At 44.2% G+C, this 26,046-nt stretch overlaps 2 protein-coding genes across 3 annotated transcripts in view; one reads left to right on the top strand and one right to left on the bottom strand.

The window, feature by feature from the left end:
- The window catches only part of SLC4A8 (solute carrier family 4 member 8), an 82,388-nt gene extending 78,378 nt beyond the window's left edge, over positions 1-4,010 (top strand). For both annotated transcript variants that reach the window (XM_077923824.1, XM_028721477.2), the window contains exons 23-25: positions 1,231-1,346; positions 1,925-2,022; positions 2,976-4,010. In XM_077923824.1, the coding sequence (XP_077779950.1) occupies positions 1,231-1,346; positions 1,925-2,000 (192 nt within the window). In that variant the 3' untranslated portion in view covers positions 2,001-2,022; positions 2,976-4,010. The remainder of the gene's footprint in view (positions 1-1,230; positions 1,347-1,924; positions 2,023-2,975) is intronic.
- Positions 4,011-13,408: 9,398 nt separating this feature from the next.
- On the bottom strand, positions 13,409-17,903 carry LOC114592808 (exendin-3-like). The gene is made up of 4 exons (XM_028721078.2): positions 17,803-17,903; positions 16,462-16,614; positions 15,319-15,372; positions 13,409-13,415 (listed from the first exon to the last, which is right to left on the bottom strand). The coding sequence occupies exons 1-4, from the start codon at positions 17,901-17,903 to the stop codon at positions 13,409-13,411; spliced, it is 315 nt and encodes a 104-aa protein (XP_028576911.2).
- Between the last annotated feature and the right edge of the window lie 8,143 nt (positions 17,904-26,046).

Genomic DNA, 26,046 nt, shown 5'->3' with positions numbered 1-26,046 from the left:
GGTGAAGAAGGCCCTCTTCGCCGTTGCCATTGCCACTTGGTAGGCTCGACGTTGAGCTCTAGCCCGTGTCCGGTCTGATTCAGAATGAGTTTTCCGCCACCGGCGCTCTAGCCGTCTCAACGATTGTTTCATCACCCTCAGCTCCGGGGAAAACCACGGGGCTGTCCGGGCTCCATGCAATCGGAGAGGGCGCTTCGGAGCCAGACAGTCAATAGCCCTGGTTAACTCCGCATTCCAGCGGGCCACCAGGGAATCAGCTGAAAGGCCATCAACTTGGGATAAAACATCCCCTACCACTCTCTGGAAACCAATTGGATCCATTAAGTGGCGGGGGCGGACCATCCGAATCGGTCCCACCTCCCTGCAGAGGGGAAGGGTCGCGGAGAAGTCCAGTTGCACCAGGAAGTGATCTGACCATGGCACTTCTTTTGTTTCGCTTTTAGATAATGTCAGATCACCAACATCTGTAGAGGTAAACACCAAGTCTAAGGCATGTCCGCGGCTATGAGTTGGGCCAAACTTATTCAGGGACAGCCCCATGGAGGCCATGCTTTCCACGAAGTCCCGAGCGGCCCCTTGTAAGGTCGTGTCGGCATGGATGTTAAAATCCCCCAGGACAACCAAGCTAGGTGTCTCCAGGAGCATATCCGCCACGACCTGAAGCAGCTCGGACAGGGAATCCTTGGTGCAGCGGACTGTACAATAATTCTTCAAAGTGGTCAAATGTTCAATCTAAATTAATATCCAACTGTTCTGCCCTCTGCTGGGCATTGTTTTTCCAATCTTCAGGAACTTTGTTCTGAGTCACTTTTTCAGCCGTCCCAGATCCATCCTCCTGACTCTCAGCTTGGTCAGGACCATGACAGTCAATGCCTCACAGTTCCAGTTACGGTGCAAGGAATTTAAATATGAGATGATCCGGCTGTGTACTGTACTGTAATTGTCCTTGAATTGTGGCCTGCACCCACCGCACCCCCCTTCCTCCGCCCCTGGATCTGTATAACTGCACACAGGCTTTCTTTGCACAAAAAGGAACCTTGCAAAAAGTGGGGTCCCTGTGTACACACACACACACTTTATATTTTTGTATGCTTTGTTCACATGTTCAGAGGAATGCATAGAGACTAAGGCTTTGTTCACATTCCTGTTCACTGTGCGTTGTTATAAAATGTTACTTTTCGATGTATTGTTTCTCAAATCAGCCTTACGCCAGTTTTATGTGTCAAACAGGAGTCTGAAGGGATTAAAGAATCTTCAGAAGAAACTGTAGTTCAAATGCCAAATTTTCTTACTGTACCAGGAGCTGGAACTCCACCACCAAAACTTCCCAAAAAAAATACCAACAGGTAAAAACACAAAACGGGTAAAAACACAAACTTGTGAAGTCAAAAAGAAAATATTAGCCTTTGGGGAGGTTGTAAAAATCAACACAAAAAGGGCATTCAATGGCACTAAATGAGTGATCAATGCTTGCTATAATTTTGGTGAATTCCAGATATCCAGAAATTGCATGTTTCCTCTTTTATTTTTATTTTTGAATATCTCTTATTTTGTGTTCCAGTGGCCTTTTACAATAGCAGGGAGAGAAATTCAACTTGGCAATGCTGTGTTAATTCACATCTGTAGTGGGCAAGGAGACCATTGCCTCTATTCAGTTACAAATAAACAGAGCTGAACTTCTTGGTGAATTGCAATTCAGCAGTTTCACACTGGAGCTTCCCTTTGAAACTGATTTCTTCAAGAATCGCCACTTTTATGATCAGTAGCAGAGAGTCTACCAGGACACTCTGCAACTGATCTAAAGATGGCCATACTTGTTAGTCTTTCAGGTACTACAAAACTCTTATTTGACTTTGCATTATTTTGCAGTGCTTTTAATTTCACTGTCCTAGGAGTTAATCTCTAACTAAAATGATTATTGCAGGCCTGATCCTTTAGAAATCAACATCACTGACGAAATGGCTAAAACAATCTTGTGGAAGAACATCGTGAATCAATAAATGCTCTAAATCAAGAGTAGAGGTATGGAGATTTCGCTGTACAGTGACCCTGGACCTGTACTTACCCATGCAATCTTCAAGCCAGCCAGCTAGAGTGGTTAATTTAAGGTACTGGCGAGAGCAGAGCATTAAACAATTTCACCCACCCCCACCCCGCAAAATAAAGTGTTTTAAAAATAGCATGCTGGAACACAGCCTACCCAAACAGCTATTCCACATTCACTAAGGTGGACAGAACATAGCAGAGTGTGCATGCAGACACAAAACATTATGCCGTCTGGACTGTGGAAAGTCTATTGCAATGCTACACTTCGATTACAACAGTGGAGCAATCATGAGGTAGTGCTAGGAGCTCCCTGTCTGGTAGCACATCTAATCTATTTTGCACTGTATTTCTGTGTGCAAAGGATACAAGCATTTGACAGTCACTGATAGGCAAACTGACACTGTTTCTCATGCTCTCGGACTTAGAGTCATAGAACCATAGATTCATAGAGCTGGAAGGGACCATGAGGATCATCTAGTCCAAGGTTTCCAAACTTGTATCTCCAGCTGTTTTGGGATTACAGTTCTCATCATCCCTGACCACTGGTCCTGTTAGCTACCTTCTGGCCCTCTGGCTTAAGCCAGGTAAACAAGGCTTTGGGAAGGAGGCATAAGGCTCTGGCAAGGTCCTAGAGCCCTCCCTCCTCCTTCCCAAAGCCTGGTAAACACTTGCCTGGCTTTGCGAAGGAGACAGGAAGACTCTAGAACCCTGTAAGAGCCCTCATGCCTCCTCCTTCAAGCCAGGCGAGTGCTTACTGGGCTCTGAGAAGTCACCCTCCTTGGTTGTGCACCCAGTGCCCATGCGCCTCTTGTGTTACCCTAAATCATCTTTGATAGAAGAAGATGGAGCTTGGAGAAGAAACCGCATTGATTCCTACCTTCAGAATGTCCAGAATTAATCTATCTCTAATAGCATGTTTTGGTTCACAGCTTTGCCATTCATGCCCCTCTGCTTTGGACGAGGAGCAGCAGCACACGAAGATGACTCAGGGAAGAGCCAAGACATGCAGGCAAGGAGGAAAAATGCTTTTGCAATAGAAAAGGGTGCAAGCAAACAAACTGCCCCAGTACTTCCTTCACACAAGTAACTGGGTTCATATTAAAAAGCCATTCAGAAGTGTTTTGAATATCCCTTAGTGTGCTTCAGTGGGCATCCTAATTATCTTCAGACCAGCAAATCAAGACGCACATGAAACAATGAAAATTCAGTGTTAAAGCCTGTGTGTGTGTGTGTGTGTGTGTGTGTGTGTGTGTACATTTGCCGTGTTGCAGTTTCTTAGCTATAGAGAGACTGCTGTCTCTGCATACTTAAAGTCTCCCTCTTCAGTGTCTGTTTTTTTTAACCTTTTAAACTTTGAATGTACAACACCACCACTATGTTTGGATTTTCTTTTTTTATTCTTTGTATTTACTTATTCTTTGCAGAAATAGTTCAATTAGGGTTTGCCTGAGTTTCTACACTGAATCACAGAAGCAACTGATAAGAGATAACTTACAAGAAAATGTGGGGCGGGGAATGGCCTTCTGAAATGCTCGTTTTAGAAAAAATTAAGTCACATTATTTTAATTCCTTTGTTTTTTTAGCTACTTTATGATGAAACCCTAATTCATCAGAACATTTACGTGTTTCAGTCACAATATAGACATGGGCCAAACATATCTGTGTTGATTTGTCTGTGTGTGTGATCTTCATGGTCTAGGTAAAAGCAACCAAGCCATTGACCATAGCAATGTAAATGAGCTAGCAGGCTAGAGAAGGGCAATTGTGTCAACAGCTATTGATATCACAATCGGCACTCTCTTGACAAGTCCCTGCAGCCCAATGTATTATAAGGGCAAAAGTGGACTGATATGGGGAGAGCAGCAGTTGAGCCCAGAAATGTGATCAGAAATGTTGAGTTCATAGATTGAGAACAAAACAACAGACATCAAAAGTTGCCTTTGAGTTGATTGGGCCAGGAGCCTCAGTGCATGGAAACTTAGTTCATGATATTCTTCTACCCCTTTGAAATTAATAACATCAGAGCTAATTGATCTACTAGACAGAAATTTGGTTCTTGATTATTCTGTTTTCTATTATCGTTTGAGAACATTGGGGTTCTCAAGCATGGTTCTTGTGTGCCTTTTCAGGTCAAGAAGTGAACCTCCCCAAGTGTTAATTGGCCAAGAAATGATGACTAGGGCCGATGCTATTGCCCCAAGTGATGCTTGGTCATTTGAATTGATGACATGATTTCATGTGCCCTAAGGGCAGGTTTCAAGGAAGCCAACCAACCAGCTTGCTCCACTGGGGCCCTGTGCATTATCCGCTACTGCAACTGGGAGGGAGTCATAACTGTATTACAGAGCAGGGACTCACTCTGCTTCCTCGCCCATCCAATCTGGTGCTTTGACTATGTGGCAGGGGGGCTGATGGTAGCATAAGCAGTTTATGCTTCCAAAGCTGCTGGCACCTCAAAAGAATTGGTTGCATAGCATTTTGACCATCCTGGGCCCCTCAAAATTCAGAGAAGTTAAAAAATTTAAATAGACAAGAAAGAGATGGGCATGGCCTGCTGACTTTTCAGAACAAATCAATAATATCTGTCCTGACTTCTGCTGCCTTTTTGTACCCAAGAGCCAGATTGTGTGTGTGTTGATTTCCTCACAAAGCAGTGCTCTGCAATGGCCAATCCATACTTTGTCAAAACCTTTGAGGGACAAGGCAGGGATGATAGGCCAGGTGAGTAGGTCAGGATTCTCCAACCTAGACAGAACACTGTTGTCTTTTCTCAAGTTCTTCCTGTAGGTTTTTCTGTACCAAGTAAATTGATATTTTTCAGAAGTTGGACATGTGTTTATTGAGGACACACTGGGAAAGAGGGTACTAAGCTGGGAACAACAATACCACATGCTTAAAACTCATTTAAAGCTATTCCTTCACAGTAGAAAACCCTGGAACAGAAGTTCTGTGATGGAGACTCTTAGCAGCGATTCTTGCTCCCAATACTTTTTTGGAGGAAGCGGTGGCAGTTTATTCTGAAAACCTTTAGCAGTTTCATTCCACCTAGATCTAAGTGCAATTTAGATCTGTTACCCTTCCATGAAACTTAAGCCAAACTACATTGCTCATTTCTATGATTCTCTCCTTATCAATATTCCTTCATCTCTTGGCTATGTGAAGAAAACCAGCATGGTGGATTGAGTTGTGAGTGGTTTATTTTCCTTGTAAATGTTTGCCTCAAGAGTGGCTGGGGAAACCCAGCTGGATGGGCGGGGTGCAAATACTAAAATTATTATTATCAAGACCCAGAATGAAGATGTGAGACTCAAGAACTGGACTGAAAAGAAGAGCACAACTTTTATCGATAGACAACATGATCGGCAATGAGCAAAAGTCCTCTCTCCTTATCCCCCTTTCAGAGTATGAGTTCTTGGTGATAAGGTGAGAGCCAGGAGGTACTGTCTTCCACAGTCTGCTTCCTTTGGGTGACAGTACCCTGGCTCAGATTCTTGTGCTGCATTGTTGGCCCTTTTATGGCACACAGAGGCAAGCAAGGGAGGAGCCAAGAACTTACATACATACTTAAATCCCACTATTGACTGCCATCCTTGTCAGCTGATCTGGCTCTGCATTGCAGTCTTGTGTTCCAAGGGTGTGAGCAAAGCCATCTCATTCACAAGCACACAAGGAGCTGTGGAGAGGTAGTCAAAGTGGTGGTATTGCCCTTTTAAAGTAGCTGTAGTTGTAGGGATTCCATGCTTTAAGTAAGCAGCCTTTAAGACTGGCAGGAGATCAAATTTGCACATTTCCTATCCGGATTTAATTCCTTATGCTGAGAGCAGTTTACAAGATTATACAACTTGAACAGAGGCATATATTTTATGGGGGAAAGGGGGCAAGTGGTCTGTTTGGTTACACCTGTTGTCCTTGGAACAGAGAGCATTAAATGCCCTGCAGGAATGGGCATGCTGAATTGGTCAGGGTAAACCTACCAATCCTAAGCTGGAGGCAGGTTTGGGAGACAGGATGCAAATCGTTTGCAAGTCACTCTGAACCTTGGGGTGATTCCCCCCCCCCCCCCGGACGCAAAATTGAGATTGTTTTAAGATACTTCATTGGTGAGAACATTTAGCATTAGGATTTGCTCGTTAGGATTTCAGAAATTCTGTCCCCTGCCCAGGTAGCATTAATGAGTAGAGCTAAAGCAAGTGGTAGCAAGATAATAGCTGCCAGGTAAGGGATTGAGCCAAGGCAAAGTTTGGTGAATTAGGAACATAAGTGTGATGGGATTTAGCTGGTCAGGGTAAAGCAGAGGCAGAAAATAGTGTGTAGCAGAATCAGGTTTCTCCTTTGTCACCGATGAAATATTGTTTTGGGCCACTGTTACATTCCTATTTGCTTGGCCATTTCATTGGAGTCAGAGGAACTCCCAATAACTGTTAGGTATAGGTGTCAGCGGCTTGAACTTAACTGGATTGCAGGTCAAATAATGGATGGAGCTATACCTACCAAGCACCACTTTATTGAAACACAGTTTTGAATTTCCTTTCTGACTTGAATTTCAAAATCTCCACCACTTGACCTGCCATGAAAGTTAAGCCGAGAAAAACCAGAGTATCTGCGTTAATATTTGCATTCATTCTATTCATGGTTCTCCTTGTATGCCAAGTGACAATTTGCATTTTCATGCCATGAATAATCAGCAGCTTTCCTTTCAATTCTACCCTAAGCATCTCCTGCTTGTCTCTGCAAAAGGGCCCTGCAATATTTGCTTGGCAATCTTGATAGGAGGCCAAGATATGTAGCTTCTCTCGACTCTAGGGGCATCTGTGGCTAAACAAAGGAAAGCAGCACGAACTTTTAGGTAACCCTACACTATCTGTAGGCCAAATCATAGAGTGCTGGATGGGCACTGAGCAGAAAGTGACAGAATCAATCTCATTTGGTCTAATTAGAAAGGTGTTGCTGCATGATGGATCTGTGGAGCTATCGGGAGCCATAGTTCAGAATGGTTGGGGATTATTCTGGACTAAAGAAAAGTGTGTGTGTGTGGGGGGGGGACCTGGACTTGAAGCAGGTCCCAGCTCCAAGAAGTGAAGACTTTTAACCAAGAGCAGTTGTCTATGGGAATTTAGGAAGGCAAGGAGAAAAACACAAAGCATGGCTGGGCATAGCCTGGTGATTCTGCTTGCAAAAATTGAAATGTATAGGGTGGTATGCAACTAAGTTTTACTCAGAGTAGAGTCACTGAAATTCATGAACATTACTAAGCAAGGTCCATTCATTTCAATGGGTGAGTAAAACTTTCTTGAATGCCACCCATTCAGTTAAGTGGAGGCCCATGCAAGGACTTCTACTAGGATAATGGGGTTCAGAGAATTGCCAGAACAGCTCATGCGGGAGGACAAGGCTGGTTGTTCCATTGGGGAAGTAGATGGAGTTATCTGCTTAGTGCTACATTGAACTTCTCCTATAGCTTCCTAGCTCAAAGGTTGGGGAATTTGTCAAGATTTACATGAGTCTTAGAACATGAACTTTTGCAACCTGAGGTAGAGTTGTGCAGAGCCTTCTTTCTTTCTTTCTTTCTTTCTTTCTTTCTTTCTTTCTTTCTTTCTGTGTGGATGTGGAGGGTAGACAGCTGGCTAGGATTATTTGGTAGGAAAGAATCTTTGAGCACACTGCTGTTCCTTCCTAGCGCCATTCATAAGATAAACCACAACCCAGTTGGGCCAACCTAAGCCTTTATCCCGAGCAAAGCAGGAATTTTGACTTCATCCCAGTATTATGGGAAGGAGGGAAATGGCTCATAGCTGACAGGGATTAGATGACGAATGTTGTGGGGTGGGGCATAAGCTTGACTCCAGGTTCCACAGTATCTCCCAACAAGCTTGTTGTCTGAAAGGCTTTAGATAACAGAATCTGTGTCAGTTCTTAAGGCAGGGTCTGTCTTCTTTGAAAACCACAACGCACAAGAAGTGCTTCATAATCCTTACTGGAGAAGGAGGGGAATCAAATAAAGAAAAGGTGCTGGCACATTTTTTCTAGCGTATTTCCTTCCTCCTATAATCGCTACATGTAGAAATAGAGAGATTATTTTCTTTTTAGAAATAAAAGAAAAAAAATATTTATTTTGTTGTAAGAGATGTAATTTCAAAAATAACACTCCATGTTGTAAATAAAATTTAAAAATTGGAAGATTGACTCTGGCTACTTGTTTTGTGCACGACAAAAAGGGTTTTTGCTAAATTCACCTAAGAAACAAGTATTATGGAAATGTACAGTCAGATGGCCAGAATATAAATCAATCAATCAATCAATCAATCAATCAATCAATCAATCAATCATCATCATCATCATTTACTGTATATACTCAAGTATAAGCCAACTTTTTCAGCACATTTTTTATGCTGAAAAAGCCCCCCTCGGCTTATACTCGAGTGAGGGTCCTTTCGGGCTGCTCCTTCCTCTTCCTCCGCCTTTTCCACTGTTGGCGACGGCGGAGGAAGAACGAGCAGCCTGAAAGCAGCCCTTTCTTCCTTCAATGTTCTTCCTCCGCCGCTGCTGCCACCACCAGGTTTGTGGTGTGGTGAACCCGCTTATACTCGAGTCAATACGTTTTCCCAGTTTTTTGTGCTAAAATTAGGTGCCTCGGCTTATATTCAGGTCGGCTTTATACTTGAGTATATACGGTATTATAGTATAGTTTTTGTTTGGTTCTATAGTAACAGGCATTGGTTTCTGCCTTGTGGTTTATGACTAAAATGTCACTGATGATGAAATTCTGACAATCAGGATTGTGCCTGTCATCTACATACTCACCCAAAATAACAAGGAGAAATGTAAAAGAAAAGCTGCCCTTATTTGTCTAAGCACTCTCTCTACAGCGTATTTTCAGAAGACAATGGTTTCTGTTGGAAAAGGATGTTGATTTTTAAAGGCTTTTTCAAAACACTATCTGGAAACGGGTATATTAACACACAGTATATTCTCCATGTCTTTATTTTAATAAAGTATTTCAGTATTTTAAAGTTTCCAGAATACACCTCAGGATGCATCATCAAGACATCATAGATACAGTGGTACCTTGGGTTACATACGCTTCGGGTTACATACGCTTCAGGTTACATACGCTTCAGGTTACAGACTCCGCTAACCCAGAAATAGTACCTTGGGTTAAGAACTTTGCTTCAGGATGAGAACAGAAATCGTGCTCCGGCGGCGTGGCGGCAGCAGGAGTCCCCATTAGCTAAAGTGGTGCTTCAGGTTAAGAACAGTTTCAGGTTAAGAACAGACCTCCAGAACAAATTAAGTTCTTAACCCGAGGTACCACTGTATTTCACCGAAAAGGTGTGGTCTCTGGTAGAACCTGAGATCCAGGCATGCCCCTGTCAATCAAATACAGTGGTACCTCGGGTTAAGAACTTAATTCCTTCTGGAGGTCCGTTCTTAACCTGAAACTGTTCTTAACCTGAGGTACCACTTTAGCTAATGGGGCCTCCCGCTGATGCTGCCCCACCGCTGCATGATTGCTGCTCTCATCCTGAAGCAAAGTTCCTAACCCGAGGTACTATTTCTGGGTTAGCGGAGTCTGTAACCTGAAGTGTCTGTAACCTGAAGCGTCTGTAACCCGAGGTGCCACTGTGTAGTCTTTCACACTTACTCCATCATATCACAAAGGGAAGTATTTACAGAATTTACAGATCCCTGGTCCCTGAGCAGGAGGAGGACTTTCAGATCATGCCTGTCCAACTTGTGACCTACCAAGCCAGATGTATTCCCAGCAGCCACGTGTGGCACCCTGCTAGATGCAATCATCCCTTCCTGTTTGTGCAGTCTCAGTCCACCAGTAAAAACAGGGAGTTTATTGAACCCCAGCAGGCCACTGCGCATGACAGGTGGGTTGTCACTTAGTGAGTCACCAGTAGTGGAAGCCTCTTCCAGGTTAATTAGTGCAAAGCCCAAGGATGCAATGTTGCATCATGTATCCCACATGAATATTGAGAAAAGTGATGCAATAGGATTCGTAGCAAAGATGTCTTAACAGGAAATTGAGAACTTTGCCAGGAGTGATGTCATCACAATCCTTTCAAATTTAGTTGGGAGTGCAGTAAGCATATCACAAGAACTACCAGAGGCCAGATTCTGTGTGAAACAGAAAACATCTTGAGACATAGATAATAAGTAGATGCTAGAGGCCAGGCTGGACTGTCTTCACATATTTTTGTCAGTGTCCCTCTTTGCTTCTGGCTGAAATTGCTCCTTGCAACTGTCCCTCTCTTTCCCTTTTCCTTTTGGTATGCTCTGAGCCTGAGTAGCTATCCCCTCCCCCCTTATGAAACTCCTGAGCACCTCAATGCTGAAAGGAGGTACTGCTCTTTTAAAAATATATGGGGACCCCCACTGCAGCTCAAGACCAACTTCCATTGAACTTCGCAAACGAAGTAGATGTGCACCAGGCTTCGTATGAATGTATAATCCACAGCAGCCATCCCTGACTTGATACATTCCAGATGTTTCGGACCATAACACAGGATGGTCATGCTAGCTGGACCTGATGGGAGCTGCAGTTCAAAATGTCTGCCCAGTCCAATGTCACATTGCTTAGAAGCAAGTCCCACGTATTTCAATGCACCGTATTTTTCGCTCTATAAGACGCACTTTCCCCCTCCTAAAAAGTAAGGGGGGATGTGTGTGCGTCTTATGGAGTGAATGCAGGCTGTGCGGCTATGCCAGAAGCCAGAACAGCGAGAGGGAGCACTGCGCAACGCTCCCTCTAGCTGTTCTAGCTTAGCTGTACGAAGCCTCTGCAGAGGAGCCTTCATCCTGCTGCCCTGCGGAGGCTTCGCACAGCTATCCCTGGCTTTTGTGGGAGGTGGGGGAAGGGACAGAGTGCGCAGCTCTGTCCCTTTCCCCCACCTCCCAGAAAAGCCCCCAAGAGCCGCGCTCCCTTTAAAGAGTGCATGGCTCTAGCGGGAGGTTGGGGGAAAGCCAGGAGGCTTGGTTTCGCTGAAGCCAGGAGAGCAAGCGGGATCGGTGCGCACCGATCCCGCTTGCTCTCCTGGCTTCAGGGATAGCCCCGCAAAGCCTCCTGAGCGAAGAGGGAGGAGCGCTCCCTCTTTGCTCAGGAGGCTTCTTATTTCTCGTTTTCCTCCCCTAAAAACTAGGTGCGTCTTATGGTCGGGTGCATCTTATAGAGCGAAAAATACGCTAAGTGTGCATAGCTTATAACTAAGAGAGTTCTGGATTCAGTTGTATCCTCGATTCAAGCCCTCAGATGTGAACGCCCTTGCCTTCTGTGGTAGCTCATTGGTGAGATATATGCATTCTGCATATGCTGGAAGGCACTCTTGTCTCTGATATTCTTTCAAATGTCCCAGGGTAAAAACCCAGCACAAGAAAGAGGTCTTATGTCCTCTGGGGAAGCCTTTATACATGAAGAAGCATGCAATGTTGGAAGATAGTCTGCATAGGTGAGTGGGGCTGTGCCCCACCAAATGCAGTCTGCTCTCTGCCACCCGCCACTTCTCTGCTGTCTTATCTATAGCCAGTCCAAGTGTGGCACTCACAGCCTGCCGGTTCCCACCTCCCAGGTCTCAATGTTATCCCTTGTACAATTCAGCAGGGAGGAAGATGGGGACAAAATGAGAATTCATGTCATGAGCTGGCAGGACAATGCGGAGGAGGAAACGGATCCTGGCGATGGGTGTAGTAACAACTGGTACACATGAATGAATGAATCTTTATTTGCATCAGCCACCAGCCATAGCAATAAAACAAACAAAATGCGGTATACAGAAGTTAAAGGTAAAAAGTCATTTATATAAAATACATTTTGGGGGTTTGGATCAATAGTCAAATAATGGAGCTTATTCTAATTGCCCTGACTAAAAACCTTGCAACCTTTGCTGTCACCTGCTCATCTTGATCTGCCAAGAGAAAGGACACTGTAACAGTGGTTGGGCGACCTGGAATGGAGGGGTGATAACCTCACTCTTCAAATCTTTATAAAGAGTGCAAGCCAGAAGGACACAAGCTACCGATTCAGTACTGCCATCTCCACTGGTACACATTAGAACAAGCTGCAGATGGAGGAGGAAGAGGTTGGGGGCGTAGAAAGTACCCACAGGGTGTCAGAGGATGGCGAGGAGATCAGTGCACAGGCATCAGAGAAGCAGGACCCATTACCAGAGCTGGAGGTGTCCCCATCTCCACAAACAAAGCAGGCTCCAAAGCATAGGGAGGAGTGGGAGGAACTCTCTAGGAAGCTGAGACAGGCAAGGGCACACAGCCCAGCTCACTAACTGGCCAGGTGGGGCTGGCTGGATCTGGAAGGAGGTGTGTGATTCCTCAGCTGGATTAGTCTCAGGACAGGTGAGGACCACATGCCTCCTCAAGCCCAGATGCTGCTATCAACATGCAAAGTACAATAGGGAAGCAGAGCTGAGGTTCTGTGCCTGCTGTGATGGCCTGGGAATCAGATTCAGAGGCTGAACCTGAGGAATCCCAGCCTGCACAGGAGTCTCCACCTCCAGGGCCGGCTGAGCCGGGGCAGGGGCTTGAACCTGAAGGGCTCTCACCTGTGCCTCAGGAGCAGACACCAGCTGAATCTGCTCTGGCTCCGGAGGTGATAGAGGACCCATTGCCTGAAGGTGCTCCACTCTCAGCCCCGTCAGGGGAAGGTGAGGTTGCCTATGGATTGCAGAGGCTCAGGGCAGAGAGGCGGAGGGAACTAAGTTCTCGCAGGAGGAGTGCTCACCTCCAGGCCAGGAGAGGCGAGTCACCTGTGGACCGGGGCCACCCTATGCCTCGGGGCAGATAAAAGCCAGCTAGCCCCAGTCCCAGGTTGCGGGAGCAACATTGTTGGTAACCTGTTCCTGCCGGCACCCTGTCCTGCTCTTCTGCCAGAGTTCCTGACCTCACCCGACTCCTTGCCTTGGACCCTGCTTCAGCCTTGACGGACAGCCCCATACCACACCCTCGACCTCGGACTGGACTTGGATCACACCGCACTGTAACCCCCCCGGGACCAGCACACCTGCACAGCTTCCCATTTTGATGGACCATGGCTTGGATGTCCTAGGCAATGAGTAGCTAGCAATCATTTAAATCTTTCATCAGTAATTATGCTGCTGTTGCATTCCTTTAACCTGGAGTTGTAGACTGTTGGAACTATTGGAGGCCAGACTGTTTAGAATCTACATCTTATTAAAAACAGAACCTTTACATTGGTGTGTTTTGACCCATAAATCCTGCCTTTAACATCAAACACCTCCAAGGAACACAGGGGAAATCAAAAGAAAGAGGCTGGAAGAAACCACTTTTAATGTGACATCATTTAGTGCAGACAGCTTTAGCAGCAAGTTTCATAAGTGCCTGTAGCTCACCAACTTGGAAACAATGAAGAGTTAAAGAATGATGGTAAGACCATGTCGAGCAAAAGACTCCAGTGTTGGCTGAAGCTGGACATCAAAGCAGGGGAACTTGGGATTCTTGTATTTTAAGTTTTCCTTTTACGCATATCTGTAAAAGTGATAGATCATGGAATAAGGAGATGAACTGAGTTCAGGTCAGAAGGAATTTAGGGGTGCCCTAGCAGCTGCCTGGGCCAATTATGGGTGGGGGCTGCACACCTCCCGCTTTCAGAAAAATAGTTTTGAACTACCGTATTTTTCACTCTATAAGACGCACTTTTCCACTCCTAAAAAATAAGGGCAAATATTTGTGAGCCTTATGGAGCGAATGCAGGCGGGAGGCTCTGCTCAGCACTCCCTTTAAAGAGCCACATGGAGCGTTTGTGCAGCTCTTTGGGGCTTTTAAAGGGAGCGCGGCTCTTGGGGGAGCCTTAGCCGTGCGCAGCCTCTCCCAGGCAAGGGGAGCCTTCATTCCCTGCCCGGGAAAGGCTGCACCCATAAGCACCCAGCTATCCCATAAGCCAGGACAGCAATCCCGCTTGCTGTCCTGGCTTCTGGGATTCAGAATTCGCCCCCCTTGTTTTCCTCTTCCAAAAACTAGGTGCGTCTTATGGTCTGGTGCATCTTATAGAGTGAAAAATACGGTATTTCCTATTTTCTGTAAGAAGCTCAAGTACAGAACAGCCCTGTGAGGTAGGCTGGGTGGAAAGACAGTGACTGTCCTAAGATTATTCAATGAACTCATACAATCCAATACAGTAAGACTGCAACTTAAACAGGGGTTATGTTCTGGGGATCACGTCTAAAGCCAAAACACACTGGGTTCAAGGGTGGGTGGGATTGTCATTTTTCCTGGAACCATTTTTCCTCCCTTTTAATTTTTTTGCCATGCATTTAAAGCTGAATGTGCACGAATTAAATGTGTGTGAGTTGTGGGCTTACTGTGTTTGAAGTGGCATCTGTGTGACTGGTAAAATCACTTGTAGAGTCATACCTCGGAAGCTGAATGGAATCTGTTCTGGTAGTCTATTTGACTTCCAAGGCGCGGCTTCCAGTTGGCTGCAGGAGCTTCCTGCAGCCAATCAGAAGCTGTGGAAGCCCTGCCGGACATTCAGCTTCCAAAAGAACATTTGCAAACCGGAACACTCACTTGTGGGTTGGTGGCTTTCGGGACCCAAAACGTTTGACTGCTAAGGCGTTCGTCAACCAAGGTACGGCTGTATTTCACAGTGTCTGATTTTTCCAGACATTCAGACAGGGAAGTATTTACTATTACAGTGGTGCCTCGCAAGATGAAAATAATCCGTTCCGCGAGTCTCTTCGTCTAGCGGTGTTTTCGTCTTGCGAAGCAACCCTATTAGCGGCTTAGTGGATTAGCGCTATTAGCGGCTTAGCGGCTATTAAAGGCTTAGCGGCTAAAAGGCTATTAGCGGCTTAGCGGCTATTAAAGGCTTAGCGGCTTAGCGGCTAAAAGGCTATTAGCGGCTTAGCGGCTGTTAACGGCTTAGCGGCTTAGCGGCTAAAAGGCTATTGACGGCTTAGCGGCTTAGAAAAAGGGGGGGGAGCGAAAAAAATCGCAAGACGCTTCCGTCTTGCGAAGCAAGCCCATAGGGAAAATCGTCTTGCGAAGCTCATCGAAAAACGGAAAACCCTTTCGTCTAGCGGGTTTTTTGTCTTGCGAGGCATTCGTCTTGCGGGGCACCACTGTACACAAGGATTTGAATCAGTCAAATGTGAACACTTCTAGTGCATGGCACTGGCTCCTCCTCCTCTTTCCAGAAATAGGGAAAGTCAGAACCCTTGAAGCTTATCTGTCTTGAGGATGTGAGGATGTGAGTCATACAGAAACAGTTCTCTTTTCAAATGCAGTAAGACTTACCTGAATGAGAGAAAGCCAGGTGGGTAACTTTGCTTGATGAACCTCTTTTTATAGCTGTGAATAGGAATAAGGCAACAGTTATGAAAAGAACAGTAACAGTGTAATCCTGTGCATGTCTACTTAGAAAGAACTCTGAATTCAATAGGAACTGTTCCTAGGCAAGACACGGGGAAACTTTGGCCCTCCAGATGTAACTGGACTACAACTCCCATCATCCTTGACCATTGGCCATACTGGCTGCTACTAAGTGTGGAGTTGAAAGCCTATAGGATTGGAGCCTAACAGAGCCAAACCATTCCTAAATCACCAAACATCTAAAAGTAGGTGGAAATAACCAGCCAGATGTTGCTGAACTACAACTCCCATCAGTCACAGCAAGCATGGGGTGGTGGGAGTTGTAGTCCAGCAACAAAAGTTCCCTACCACTGATCTAAAGCCTGACTTTCCTGTAGCTATTTTACCGTAACGAGACCAGCTAGATAAATAACCCCATTGCTGATTGTTCCTGAACTGGGAATAATTATCAATCAAGCTGTAGTAGTATTGACGATGATATTAATAGCAATAATAGCATCAACAAATGAACCTTTTACATTTCAACCAGTAGATTATTTAATTCAATTTTGCTAAATTGAGGCCCAATCAATGAAGAGTAGGGTTTAATAAACGGGTTTAGGATTAAGAATGCCCTCATTTATTTGATTCTGGAGTGTTACCATACTGAGGTTGAAAAATCAACTTCCCTTCTAATCATGGTTGCAAGCTTTTGCTTATTCAATTATAAGTTGTTGTGTTTTCTTTCTTTTTTAAAAAAGTTATTAAAACATTTCTTATCTACTTTTCACCACTCTCTAATCGCAAAGCAGGGCATAATTTAAAAGCACAAAACATAATAAAGCAGAATAAAACCTTTGAACAATAAACTATAATCACTGTTTTGTTGTTGTCAAACAACTGGGACTCTGAAATCTGTGCTGATCTACTGCAGAAAGCAAAGAACTGTCTTGTGTCTGCCTGATCTTGTATAAGAAAGTATTTTTATAGTTATGGAGGAATCACCTTGGTTTTGATTCTTCTTTGTCTTTCTGCTGGCCCTGTTGTCTTTACTCTGATTGGAAAACTGATCTGCAGTCTACCACATACCTGTACTGTTTGGCATTGATGAGCCAGTGTACAAAATCCTTGGCCTTCATTTTGTCCAAATATTGAGTAAAATCGCTGGTAAAGGTGCCTTCAGAATGTCTTTTGACATTAGATGTAAAGCTATGGGCACTTTCTGTTTCATAAGACTGCCACCTGTATCCAAAATCAAGAATGGGCAGAATTATACATCCTTTTAACCAGGCATAGGCAAACTCGGCCCTCCAGATATTTTGGGACTACAACTCCCATCATCCCTAGCTAACAGGGCCCGTGGTTAGGGATGATGGGAGTTGTAGTCCCAAAACATCTGGAGCGCTGAGTTTGCCTATGCCTGCTTTTAACCATAGTAAGAGTATCTTCATAGCACATCACACCTTATCAAAAAAATTAATTTCACACAGAGTAGAACCTACGGAAATTAATGAACAAGACTAAGTTAGGTCCTTTAATTCCAAGAGGTCCACTCTGAGTAACGCCCATCATGTTTTTTAAAACACTGGCCACCACAAGCCCTGCACAGCAGACGTCACGTGACAAGAGAACACATATTTTTAGGGTGGCAATAGTCATGCCTGCTGGCCCCACCCCAACTTATTCATGACCGGTAGGTCTTGTGAACACACCTGATATACCTACAAACAAACAGTACCTGTGTAGGCCAGTTTGCACGATTCTGCTGTTTGTAAGGATTGTGCATCCACAATCTAGGCATGTTACATTTGTGTCTGCAGAACAGTCTGCTCACAATTTAAACTGAATGTGCATAAGCTGCGTGGGTTCAGACTGGGGCATGAGCTTGACCTCCATATGCATACCCTGAACTTATTTCCACAAATAAGGCTCCCATGCAACTTACAAAGGGCACCAACTTGTACCATCTACTTGTGTTTTAAGTAAACACACAGTATATATACACCATATTTTTCTGTCTCTAAGACGCCCCTATTTTTGGGGACTCGGATTTAAGAAAATGGGGGGAGACACTATCGTGTATAAGATGCCCCCTAATTTTTGACATTATTTTTTAGGGGGAAAAACCTAGTCTTATACATGGAAAAATGCAGTATATAATATGTAGTAATATATATTTCAGCTGGCATACAATCCGAAATTCTGCTTTAACTGGGGTGTAGACAGAGGTTGCCAGTTAATCTCCTCATATTTTCTTAAACTGACCATGCTATTTCCTCCGTTACAGGATTGGGGAAAGGGTTCAAATTTCTAGGAGTCAGCTTGACAGTGCTGAAAATATATTCTGAAGATTTCCACAAGGATTCATCAAGTATCTGCGTCCCTGTGATTCAACTTCCATTCTGTCGATCATTCTTAAATGTTTCTTACCTGGACTCATCAGTCGAATCTTTCAGGACCATTTGCCAGCTAACGGGGAGAAAAGCTGCAACAACCAGCCCACAAAGGTAAAGCCACTGTGTGTTCTTCATCAGGTCTTCTGCACCAAAACAAGCAAAGAAATGAACCAGAAATGGGATCATTGTTGTTAAAAGTTACATTTACCTACCAGTTTAGGAGATGACACAATGATGCATTTTTAAGGGTTCAAAGGAAAGGATGACTCCCCCGACTCTTAAAATGAGTTTGTAAACATCCAGATCATGATTCTATGCTGTATTTAATGTTAGCCACACTCAGAGTAGTGGATCGATAGGAATTATTATTTTTTCATATTTATTTATTTAGCATATGTGACTAACTTAAGTCCATAAATTTCAATGGGTCTGCTCTGAATAGAACTTATTTGGCCACAGCCTTCTGATTTTGAACGTTTGAACTTGCAGTTGGCACACACCAGCTAAGATAAAGAAGCTGATGTGAAGTTGATTTCATGCTGTTCAGTCAAATGAGGCTGACATAGCAATCCCAAACTCATGGAGACAGAGGAGTCCTTCCTCTCTAGATAATGAAAGTAGTGTGTGTGTGTGTGTGTGTGTGTGTGTGTGTGAGAGAGAGAGAGAGAGAGAGAGAGAGAGAGAGAGAGAGAGGCATCATTGTCCATGCTGTGCAGAGACTCACCTTATTGCCTTTGTTCACAAGTTTTTGTAATTCTTCAGAAACCTGGTTGGAGAAAACAGGCTTTTTTATAATAAAAAAGGAGGGGAAAGTTTTCAAAAACATGTTTTACAATATGAGGCGCTGCATATTGCCTCGATCTCTTTGGAAAGGAGTCTAACAAATCCAGCAAGTAAGCATAATGAGAAAATGTACGTGTACACTATGGGAAATTGTGGCTCTGTCGTTCCACCTTCTGTGCTCTTAAAAGCAGTCGCTTGTTCCTCCAGCCTTACTTGCAGCTAAGCACACTTAAGACCACAACGTCCATTTCAGTGCTTAGTGAGTTTGTTATTTGCATGTGTGCCTTTTTCATTTTAGTGGAACTTATTGATGCGTGCTTTTGCAAGCTATTCCCAGCCAAAGTGCCAACTATACAATGACATTCCAGAAATGCTTTGCTTTCCCCAATCTATTTCCTTTAAAAGAATGGCTGTTTGCACCTAGGATGATGTCTCACTTTGGATAAACTGAAAGCAATCACATTCCTTCATGACTTAGCTTAGAAAACCCGATATCTGCCTTTCCCCCCCACTACTTTGAATGTAATAGAGACTTCCTACCCCTCTGTGAATTAGTTAATGCCTCATTTAAAGTGCTATAGATCGAGTCGGATGGTGCTGCTGAAGAGAATATTGCTTACCTTCCGAAAGACGCAAGATTCTCTTTAAATCCCGAGTCCTTTCTCTTTGTGAGCTGATTTTGTGGCTTAATGCTATTCCTTACCAGGGTTTTTAAGCTTGTTAGTGGAATGCTAAAAGATGACAGGTAGGTCATTGGTGTTCATGATTTTGGTTGGATGGGCCAGTTATGAATCATTACCGGATCTTTCTTTCCTTTTCTATTTTTAAGTGGGTCCATAGAGAAGATGTGACCATTACAGGACTCCTTAGCAGTGCCTTCAGCAAGGTTTTCTCCACAATGCTCAGGTGGATCAAGTCAACAGCATGCTTCTTCCTTACTGGAGGAGTGTGTGTGTGTGTGTGTGTGTGTCTCATTGTTGCAGGGCCACATCCTGTGTGAGCCTGAAGGAGTGATGTTCCAAACACCTTTCTCTTCCAAAACAACAAGAAGAGGGAAAGAGAGATAAAAGAACACACACCACAACACCAATCTGCAACATTCAGAGGCTACTGGGGGGACATTTCTGTCTCTCAGGATTCTGCTGCTAACATCTAAGGTTCCAGTATGAAGGTGAAAAGGGAGAATTCATTAGCAAATTCAAAGTGACTGCATTTGGACTCAGTCTAGATTGGAGCATCGTTTCCACCACAGAAGGTAATTGCCCTTCTTCAGGTGCTAAAATAGCAAAGCAAGGGAAATGATCTTAGCTGCAACTGGTTGGGAATGAGTGTCTTGGTTTGTATTCATTTGGAATTTATACAGAGATGTGATAGGCTTACAGCTATTCTTTGCATTTTGTGACTTTTGGGCCCCACTGTCCATAAACTCCCCCCACGCTCTATACCAAACTGCATATACCCCTTGACAACAAAGATTTATGCAATATCCAACGGATGAAATGGGCTCTCGTCTACAGAGTTTACCCACAACAAATGTGTTAGGCTTGAAGTTACCATAGGAATCTTGGTTCCTGTTACTGTAACTTGAAGATTCTTTCAGTCAAAGGTACTTTCCAATGACAGTGTCTTTTGTATGTTCTGGAAAAGATGCTCTCCATGGATTATCAACATGAAACTTATATTTGATCAATCAAGTAATTCACAAGAGTGGTCAGTTCAGTCTTGGAAGTGCTTTAGGCCACTCTAGTTACCAGTTGCCCGTGATCTGTCTCCTCTTCCTCTTCCTCTTCCCACCACACCCATATACCGAGAAAGTGAGATAGGTAAGTGCACATTCCTTCAGAGAGAAGTTTCTCTTCCAGCAAGACATAAGCAACAAGAAGGACAGTGGAAGAATGGAACAGAAAAGAAGACAGGGAGAGACAACGTTCACCACCTGCAGGGTTACTGCCACCAGCCAGGAGCTCTCTCAGCTTCATTGCCTGGCCCCATCCTGACATGGCTGCCACAGGGAGGATGTCACCGCCAGCGCCCTTCCCTCTATAGCAGGGAATGACTGCAAACCAATAATGGAAGCTTTTCCTAGCCCACTTAGAAAATAACAGGGAATATGAACAAATGGAGTTCCTTCAGCTTCATGTTGGCTGTGGTATGTGCAGGTCCAGCCGTAACATTGGGCAAAGTAAGGTGATCACCTCAGGTGGCTGATGTCAGGAAGGGGCACACATGGTTATGTTACCACCAAGGAAGGGTAAGTGTAGGACAGGGGTAGGCAAACTAAGGCCCAGGGGCCGGATCCAGCCCAATCATCTTCTCAATCTGGCCTGTGGACGGTCCAGGAATCAGCATGTTTTTACATGAGTAGAATGTGTCCTTTTATTTAATATGCATCTCTGGGTTATTTGTGGGGCATAGGAATTCGTTCATCTTTTCCCCAAAAATATAGTCTGGCCCCCCACAAGATCTGAGGGACAGTGGACTGGCCCCCTACTGAAAAAGTTTTCTGACCCCTGGTGTAGGATAACCCTTGTAGGCTAGTTGCCTGGCTAATCTTGGGTAATATATGCACCTTGATTTATGTGTGTGGAGTGGAGGGGGGGGGAGAGCCATTTGCTGCTCTGCCTTAGGCAGCAAAATGTTTGGGGCCATCCTTGAAGATTAAGAAGATAAGTGAAGCTGGAGATGCAATGAGGCTGAGGGTACGTTCTATCATATGTGGTGGACTTGGTAAAAGAGTATTGGGAAATAATTTATAATGAATTGAAAAAAACGTTTAAAATTACTTTTCAAAAAAACAACAACACAAAATCCTTTTTGTTGGGGGTAATTCGGATGGAAAGTCCCAGGTGTCACAAAAGGCTTATTTATGTATGCAACTATTGCAGCCCGTGTTTTGTTAGCCCCCAAATAGAAAACGAGTGAATTCTCAACTAAAGAAGAATGGCAACTTAAACTGATGGAATATGCGCAGCTTGCGGGCCTAACATATAGAATAAGAGAACAAGAAGAACATACGTTTAAAGAAGACTGGGAAATGTTTAATCAATATATGGGGGGAAATTGTGTATACTTGAAAACGTTGGCAGCATTCAGATAAATTCAACAGTGTAAATAAGTTTTGATGGATGTGACAATGGAATACTGAATGGTTTAGTTTATGTAAAATATGCAGGGAATTATGGCATGCAAACTGAACCATGGAAAGAGAAGGGAAGTCATTGATATTTTAAGGTTGTTTAAATAAATATTCTAAAATGTAAAATAGAAAAACTTAATAAAAATTATACAAAAAAAGAAAGAAGGTAAGTGAAGAAGTGGTCCATGTGGGTTATGGAAGGTAGACCATAAGAACAGTCAACAAAGACAGGCGGCCATTTTGTGGTGTCCAGAGTTAATGCCGTTGAGAACCCAGAGCTCATAGCAAGGGGAATTGAGGGAAGAGCGGGTCACGAGCTTTTTTGTTTGTTTGTTTAAAAAAGGTATTGTGTTGCCATTAATTATCACAAGGTGGCAATTTACCTGTTGTTCTCTGCTCCGCTCCTGGGCATTGCAGCCTGAGTGTGGCCACCTTCGGTCCTAGCCCAGAGACAGCCGTTCTGATTCTGAACTCCCCTGACATTTGCAGCCTGCACTTTTCATGCTAGACATGCTTCCATTCTTGCCAAGTAATTAGACTCTTCTCTCTAGCGCTGAGTTTATTTTAATACCCTTTTCAAAATACCACTTTCCAGGTGGGGCACAAGAAACCCCTGCTAATTGGGTATCTGGTGTGGGACGAGAAGAGGCTTTCCATTGAAAATGACTTAGATAACAGGTTCATTAGCACTACCTTTGGTGAACTGGGCTTTCGACTGTGTTGATCTTTTAGGACATGATTAAGCTTCTCTGTTTATTAATGCTGCCAAATAAGGTTGAACGTGCTCTGGTGTAACATAGTGCCTTGATTCTGGGTCCTTGCAGGTATTAGGAATGTACTGACTAGGTATGTGGCAAAGAAATGTTGATGTACATTCATAGGTCAGAACTGATTTTTGACATTCATGTGGTGGCTCAGATAAATGAAAGTTAACCAATACCCCTTTTGGAAACATGGGTAACCCTTGGAGATTAAGGAGCAATCAAAGCATTGTGATTTTGGGCTCCATACACCCATCATTTCTTTTTGCCAAGCAGGATTTGAATTCAGATCGCATCCAGAAATTCTGAATGTAAATAAGTCTTAGGGAAATCGCTGTAGCTCAGTAGTAGAACACATGCTTTTCTGTCATGGACCTCTTGGCTCTGCCAGGATCTGGCCTGCTTTGGTGGCCCCAGATGGAAGAGGATGATGCTGAAGGAGAAGAAGCAGGGGTGGGGTGGGGCTGGAACTTGGTACCCAGGGATGCAGGCATCCTTGTGACACCAGATGCCCGAGAGGGGGAAGTTGTCTCCATTGCCCCTGCTGTGGAGTGCAGAACCTCATTGGGGAGAGGGGAGGACTTTGACCAGCAGGTGGGAGGCGCTGTGCAGGAGGAGGAGGAGGTGGCAGAGCTGGAGTCAGAGGAGCAGCAATGCCACCTACGTAGGTGGAATTAGATGCACCCACTCAGGTGGAACACACACTTGAATGTGCACCTGTCCCTTAAGGTGTGAGAGTTCTGTCAGCTAGCTCACTTCACTCCACCTCTGAAAGCATAGAGAGAGGAGTATGACAACTTGTTGGGACATCTTCATTGCCTCTGTTGAGTTCTGCTTTGCTTGGCTTTCCTGCTTACCTTGGAATCCTGGCTTGTGTACCCAGTGCTTGTTGCTGGGCCTTTACTATTATTTGACTCAATAAAGCTCTCCTCCTTACTCTCAAGTAAGAGCTGCTGTTTGGGGACAGGACTAGCCAGCCAGCCAGTTGTAGGGATGGGTGAAAAATTACATTCAGTTTGCATTTTAAAGCAAATCTACCTACCTTACGAAACACTATGTGAACTGAAAGACAACTGTTTTGAAATTTGCACTTATCTGAATTTTGCAGTACAGTTCTCCAGCCAAGTCATGTGTACAAAAATGCAAATATTAGGGTAAAATGTGCAGTAAGATGCATCTGATATTGTCAAAAGAATTGGCCTTACCTATGACCCTGGCAGCACAAATAGTAATTGCAGCTCAATGGAAAACAGTCCTAGATCTTATACTTACTGTGGAATAGAGGTATACAGTGGTACCTCAGGTTACAACGCTTCAGGTTACATACGCTTCAGGTTATAGACTCCGCTAACCCAGAAATATTACCTCGGGTTAAGACAGGATGAGAACAGAAATTGTACAGCGGCGGCACAGCTAAAGTGGTGCTTCAGGTTAAGAACAGTTTCAGGTTAAGAACAGACCTCCGGAATGGATTAAGTACTTAACCCGAGGTACCACTGTAATGGAGAAAATTACTCTGAATTTGAGATTTTGGCAAGGACTAGACCCTCCTGACACTTTTTAAATGTTTTGGCATTCCATTATGACATATACAGCAGAACCATCATTTTCAGACAGCCCTCGTCACAAGCCTGGAATGAGACTTTATGATCTGATAATGTTATTCCATACCTGGACTTTGTTGTTTTAACTCATGGGCAACTACTCATTCTACGTGCCTATTTTATAATTATGTTTTTCGTCTTCTAATTTTTGTCTGTTCCCTCTGTTTTATATACATTATAAAATGAAATAAAACTTTACAAAAAAGGCACATGCCAGTGAGATTAATAAATGAGAATCTATTGCGTTGGGGAAAATACCTCTGCAAAGATGGTCATTTTAGGGAAAATACTGAAATTTCCTTTGACTTTTCATAATTTTTGAATGCGGTTTCTTTTCCCATATACTGATGGTCGAAAAATGCAAGATCAATATGTGGGATTGCACTACATTTGTCCCATTCACCAGAGTTAAGCTGTTGCTGCTGTTTCTTCTTCCTTCGTCGTCTTCTTCCTTTGATAAAGCATTGAGGGTTGGTGCGGAAGAAGTTCAGCTTTTGAGCATTGTTCCTGAACATTCAAGCAAATACATAGGGCTGCCTCTGAAGGCGGTTCAGAAACTTCAGCTGGTGCAGAATTCAGCAGCCAAGTTGCTCACCGGGGCAAGACAGTTCAAACATATTACACTGATCCTTGACCGACAGCACTGGCTACCAATTAGTTTCCGGGCCCAATTCAAAGTGCTGGTTTTGACCTATAAAGCCTTAAACAGCTCAGGACCACAATACCTCCAGGACTGCCTCTTCCCATATGGACCTACCCAGACCCTGAGATCATCTTCTGAGGCCCTCCTTCGTGTGCCACCTACTCAAGAGGTGTGGAGGGTGGCAACACAAGAACAGGGCCTTCTCTGCAGTGGCTCCCCATCTGTGGAATGCTCTCCCTAGGAAGTTCGCCTGGCACCTTCATTATACACCTTTCGGTGCCAGGCAAAAACATTCCTTTTTAACCAGGCCTTTGGTTGATCTGATTTACACCCTATGCCCTTTTAAAATGTGGGTTTTTTTAGGGGGGGCGATTGGGTTGTTGTTTCCATTTTTATTGTGTATTTTGTGGTTTTATATCTTGATTTTATTCTGTGAACTGCCCTGAGACTCCTGGGTATAGGGCAGTATATAAATTCGATAAAAAAATCATTTGAATCTCTCTCTCTCTCTCTCTCTCTCTCTCTCTCTCTCTCTCTCTCTCTCTCTGTGTGTGTGTGTGTGTGTGTGTGCGTGAGAGAGAGAGAGAGAGAGAGAGAGAGAAATGCTATTATAACAAATAGAAGGGGGGGGAATCATCCCATCTAAGGCAGATTTTACAAAGCATTAAAACAAAACAAAGCAACCATGCAAATTGCTTTCATGTTGTAAGTGTGCTAAGGAAAAATATTATTCTTTCTCCACAAGGTGTCTCCACAGTACAGCCAAAAGACAGAGTAGACCTCTGTGCGGAGGTGGAAAAAGAGAATATAGAAGAAAAATACATTGGCACATGCCTGTCTTTATTCTAAAAAGCAAATTGCAGCCATGGAGTGATCTGAGCCTGAGGGGTGGTATTATGGCAGCAGGGAAATGACACAGATTGAATAGTTTTCCTGTGCATCATGACCCCGGTGAAAATCCATCTCTCCCAAGGAAGCTGATAATTAGTGGGAGGAAGAAAGCTGGTGTTGGCCCCAGTGGAAGCTGCCATCCTATACCAAATAGAGGCTTTTGTGGTGGTAGAATTGTTGGGGCTTTGATAAGGGAGGAAAGGGTTAATCCCCCTTCCCGGTGCGCTGTGGTCCCAATCACAATCAGTCACAGCCCCATGGCATCTGCTATTTACAGTTTAATGATGATTCATGCAGCTCCAAGTGACGCATTCAATGTCATGTGTCGTTTGTCTCTCCGTCGCATCTGCAGAAGGCTCCATGCTCGGGTGAGGCTGATTGGAAGGCCTGAACAGTAAATCATGCAGAGATGCAGCGGGCAGCTTCCTCTAGAGCTAAGTGCTTTCACATCCTCAGAGGT

This window comes from Podarcis muralis, chromosome 2 (genome assembly GCF_964188315.1).
Source record: "Podarcis muralis chromosome 2, rPodMur119.hap1.1, whole genome shotgun sequence".
NCBI classification, from domain to species: domain Eukaryota; kingdom Metazoa; phylum Chordata; class Lepidosauria; order Squamata; family Lacertidae; genus Podarcis; species Podarcis muralis.
The sequence above is the reverse complement of the archived record's forward strand: the minus strand, read 5'-3'. Positions and strand labels throughout refer to the sequence as shown.

Bases quoted from the DNA above. Each gene is read 5' to 3' on its own strand.
- LOC114592808 (XM_028721078.2), bottom strand. From the start codon at position 17,903: ATGAAGAACACACAGTGGCTTTACCTTTGTGGGCTGGTTGTTGCAGCT. The intron at 16,615-17,802 runs GTAAGAAACATT...TTTTGGATACAG, and splicing joins GATTCGACTGATGAGTCCAG to GTGGCAGTCTTATGAAACAG. The intron at 15,373-16,461 runs GTATGTGGTAGA...TCCTATTCACAG, and splicing joins ATCAATGCCAAACAGTACAG to CTATAAAAAGAGGTTCATCA.